The sequence below is a fragment of the Olea europaea genome, unplaced genomic scaffold, assembly GCF_002742605.1.
Source record: "Olea europaea var. sylvestris unplaced genomic scaffold, O_europaea_v1 scaffold1746, whole genome shotgun sequence".
In the NCBI taxonomy this organism is placed as follows: Eukaryota; Viridiplantae; Streptophyta; class Magnoliopsida; order Lamiales; family Oleaceae; genus Olea; species Olea europaea.
Window position 1 is genome coordinate 32886 of NW_019235174.1, and position 4283 is coordinate 37168.

The 4283-nt window shown below is 35.9% G+C and overlaps 1 protein-coding gene across 1 annotated transcript; it reads left to right on the forward strand.

Moving 5' to 3' along the window:
• Positions 1–27: 27 nt before the first annotated feature.
• On the forward strand, positions 28–3050 carry LOC111377906 (hexose carrier protein HEX6-like). Its single transcript, XM_023001055.1, has 3 exons — positions 28–716; positions 834–1156; positions 1856–3050. The coding sequence occupies exons 1-3, from the start codon at positions 599–601 to the stop codon at positions 2933–2935; spliced, it is 1521 nt and encodes a 506-aa protein (XP_022856823.1). The 5' UTR covers positions 28–598; the 3' UTR covers positions 2936–3050.
• The last annotated feature ends 1233 nt before the right edge of the window (positions 3051–4283 follow it).

Sequence of the window (4283 nt, forward strand, 5' to 3'; positions counted from 1 at the left end):
TAACTTTGTTGACCCAAATATCAACGATAGTATGCCCGAGGGCAAGGATTCTATTGTAGGTGAATTTTATGTTTCAAAACCTCGTTGGGGACAACTTCCAATTAGATAAATTTGACTTTCAATGTTATACATGAATTTATTATATTGAATTTCTTAAATTTCAATTCCTGCTTCCTAAATTCCTTGATCCTCCCTTGATTAACTATTTAGATTCAAGAAAAACAATGTATGGACCATATATTAATCATGGTATCCAGCAGTGGATTTGGATGCAGCCTTGTGCACTCACGATGAACTATCCTGTCTGTCCAAAATGTTCAAATGAGTAGAACACGTTCTTCACGTGCCAACTGGATTCATTTTTTCGTCCAAGGCATGATATGTGTACAATTTTCATAAATAGATAGTGATATATTAATGTTACTGTGTTTGCTTGCTTTCACACTTATTGTCCTCGCATCATATGTTTAACAATCTCATCTAAAAACTTGAACACTTGAAAAGAATGTATTTATTTAAATCTTGCATGAACTTATCTCTAATACTATTACTTTGCTTCCAGTTTTTGATGCAGTAAGTGATCAGCTTGAAGAATGCCATGGCAGCTGATAGTGAAGGTGGGGAATATGCTGGCAGGATTACAGGGCTTGTAGTGTTATCTTGCTTGATTGCTGCAACTGGAGGAATAATCTTTGGTTATGACCTTGGAATTTCAGGTTCTTTACTTTCTTGAATTAACTTAATGAAAGTAACACTTTATATGTTGTTGTAAGAGGAATTTGTTGAATTGAAATATTAAAGTGTTTGATGGAATTCTGTCTGTTTATGTGAAGGTGGGTTGATCTCAATGGAATCATTTCTCAAGGAATTCTTCCCAGAAGTTTACAAAAAAATGAAGGCCGACACAAAGACAAGCAACTATTGTAAATTTGATAGCCAACTGTTGACACTTTTCACTTCCTCTCTCTATATAGCTGGTCTTATTGCCTCCTTCTTTTCTTCACCGGTCACTAGGTCCTTTGGCCGGAAAATATCAATCTTGATTGGTGGAACTGTAATTCTCGCCGGTGCTGCCCTTGGTGGAGCATCTTATAATATTTACATGCTAATACTCGGTCGTGTTTTGCTCGGTGTTGGCCTTGGTTTTACCAATCAGGTAATTCGATATGTAGGATAGTGACTTACATAGCTCATGGTTTTTGTTTTGTTTTGTTTTATTTATTTATTTATTTATTTTTTCAAATCTTGGAGTTTATCTTACTCCTTTGTAAATTTATGTCTTCTTATTGTTATTATTCTTTTTTTCTGTTTCAGTTCAATTTTTCGAACAACAGATACAGTATGCTGCGAAGATCTGTACATCACTACATCCTAATGCTTCATAAGCAAAATTGAAAAACATTAGAAGATTTAGCAGTCTAATTGTCTTAAGTGTTTTGGTTTATCAAATGACGGGTATTTTTCTTCAGTTTGATACTTTGATATTGCGTGAACAATATACCATCAAATCAGAGAATAAAATGGGAACAATGTGTCTAAGCAGGAAATAGTATCATGGAATTTGTAGAAACCAGGTACAGATATACTCAATTAAGGTACAAAACCAGAAGGACTAATTTGACATAATCCTACCATGTAATCCCTTTAAAAGCCTTTAGAGTGAATTGTTTAAAACTCAGTGGTTCCTTTTTTATGCTCAAACAGGAATAAATAAATTGAAAGTTCTTCAGAGAATCTTATATTTAGCATCCTGAACCACATGAAACAATTGTTTTTTGTCTTTTATATTACAGAGTATTTTTCTACCACTCAATGAAAATTCGTTAACATTCTGCATATTATCTATTGTCTGCAGGCAGTTCCACTATACCTTTCAGAAATGGCACCATCCAGATACAGGGGAGCTTTTAACACTGGTTTTCAAATCTTTCTTAAAATTGGTTTTATAATAGCCACGATTATAAACTATTGCGCTGTTAAAATCAAAGGAGGTTGGGGGTGGCGAATTTCGTTAGCAATGGCTGCAGCGCCGGCTGCGATTCTGACTTTTGGGGCGTTTTTCCTCCCTGAGACACCAAATAGTCTAATTCAGCAACTAAATGATCATGAAAAGGCCAAGCGAATGCTGCAAAGAATCCGAGGCGTTGATGATGTCCAAGTAGAACTAGACGATCTCATACATGCAAGTTATGCTTCAAAATGCGTCAAACATCCATTGAAGAATCTCTTGCAAAGAAAATATAGGCCTCAGCTTGTCATGTCAATGGCAATTCCATTTTTCCAACAAGCAACAGGAATCAATGTGACCGGGTTCTATGCTCCGGTACTCTTTCGAACAATGGGTCTAGCAGAAAGTGCATCACTACTGTCAGCAATGCTGCTTTCATTAGTGGGCTTAGGTTCAACGATTGCGTCATCTTTGATAGTCGACAAACTTGGCAGACGAGCTTTATTTATCTTGGGCGGGATTCTAATGTTCGTTACACAAATGTTGATTGGAGCAATAATGGCAGCCAAATTGGGGGATCATGGAGAATTAAGCAAAGGGCATGGCGTTTTGGTTTTGATCTTCACTTGTGTATACGTTGCTGCATTTAGTTTGTCATGGGGACCATTGGGATGGGTTGTTACAAGTGAAATTTTTCCGCTGGAAATAAGGTCAGTAGCACAAAGTATTAATGTAGCCACAAGTCTTCTTTTTACATTCATCATTGCTCAAGGCTTTCTTGATATGCTTTGCCACATGAAGTCAGGAATTTTCTTCTTCTTTGGAGGATGGGTGGCATTAATGACCGGATTTGTCTACTTTTTCCTGCCAGAAACCAAGAATATTCCCATCGAGAAAATGGAGAAAATATGGGGGGAGCATACTTTCTGGAAAAGATTTGTTCCTAGTAATCAAGAGTATGAAAAGAGTATGATTGAAAGAGAATGAATCGTTTGATATTTTTGAAAATGAGTCCATCCTGCTAATATATATGCATTATAGCCCTTGTTTGAGCCCCATTTTGGGGAGAAAATGAATTTTTAAATAGTATATTGATTGGAAATGTGTGTTTAAAAAATAAGTAAAAGTTTTGGATTTACGTGTAATATTATTTTATTGAAGAATATGTGGTTGAAATGATGTCAAAACACTGTTTAAAAATGTATTTTTTGTTTTTTTGGAAAGAATGGGGCTCAAACAAGGGCATAGTGTGTTACACCGAAGGTACGTCGACTAAACCATTTATCCTTCTATTTTCCAGTCATGGATAATCAGAGCTACATGATTTTCTGTATTCTGTATTATGAAACAAGCATATATACCAGCACGAGTTTCCTAAATTTAATTTACTGTATTGAGTATTTTCTGACTTGCTTACATAATAGAGAGAGAGAGAGAGAGAGAGAGAGTTTGGAATACCATGTAACTATTAGTCAAATTTCTACTGATATATCGACTTAAATTTCATTTTGGCATTTTTATGAGGAATGAATCTTATGCGCCATCTGTTTTTCCAATCAGCTTGTTTGTTGTTTCCTACATCATATTCAGCCTCGGTTAACTGCTGCAAGATCAAGATGACAATGTCGAGGTTGATGCGTAAATTGATTCATCAAATTTAGTGCAGAAGAGATGCCTGATTGTGTAATTGTCAAATAAATTTAAGTTCCCTACTATTTGGCAATATGTAGAAGGAGCAGGCAGTAAATTGAAAATTGCAGGAACTTGGCAAGTGCAGAAAAATACAAGACCGAGGCTCAACTATGTATAGCAGCGTCCGGTCCCCATTGAGCTTAATAATTTTAGACAACATGTTTAAGCAAGAAAACGTATTCATGATTCTCACGGAGACATATTACTAGTATGTATTTCCCAAAAAGGAGCACGGGGTAACTATACTGTATAATTTTTGTCCTTCTACGGTTCTGCCTGCTGCTGCCGTCTTTATTTGTTACATACGACTACAAAAAACTGAAGTTATCAAATAAGAAACCTCTCCAAAATTAGCTGCTGCATGCTATCCCTGCTCCACATTTAATTTCTTGTTCCATAATTACCTAGCGAAAATTAACTCTACATAAAGAATGATCAATCAAGAAATCGGATAAAAAAGGGTGACACGAAATGATATTATTATATACTCCCTCTTGGCATGGGAGTAAGATTGGCCCTGGCTTTAAGCAGGGCCAAATCGTTTTACCCTTACATTAAACTATCCTCAATTTTCTCCATGCATGCATGCAAGATAGAGTATCAAAGATACATATTGACATCACCTCCTTAACTTTCCAACCTC

What these genes read in the sequence shown, in the direction of transcription:
- LOC111377906 (XM_023001055.1), top strand. Translation starts at nt 599, where the DNA reads ATGGCAGCTGATAGTGAAGGTGGGGAATATGCTGGCAGGATTACAGGG. An exon ending in TTATGACCTTGGAATTTCAG is followed by an intron (nt 717 to 833) that starts GTTCTTTACTTT and finishes GTTTATGTGAAG; the next exon opens with GTGGGTTGATCTCAATGGAA. An exon ending in GCCTTGGTTTTACCAATCAG is followed by an intron (nt 1,157 to 1,855) that starts GTAATTCGATAT and finishes TATTGTCTGCAG; the next exon opens with GCAGTTCCACTATACCTTTC.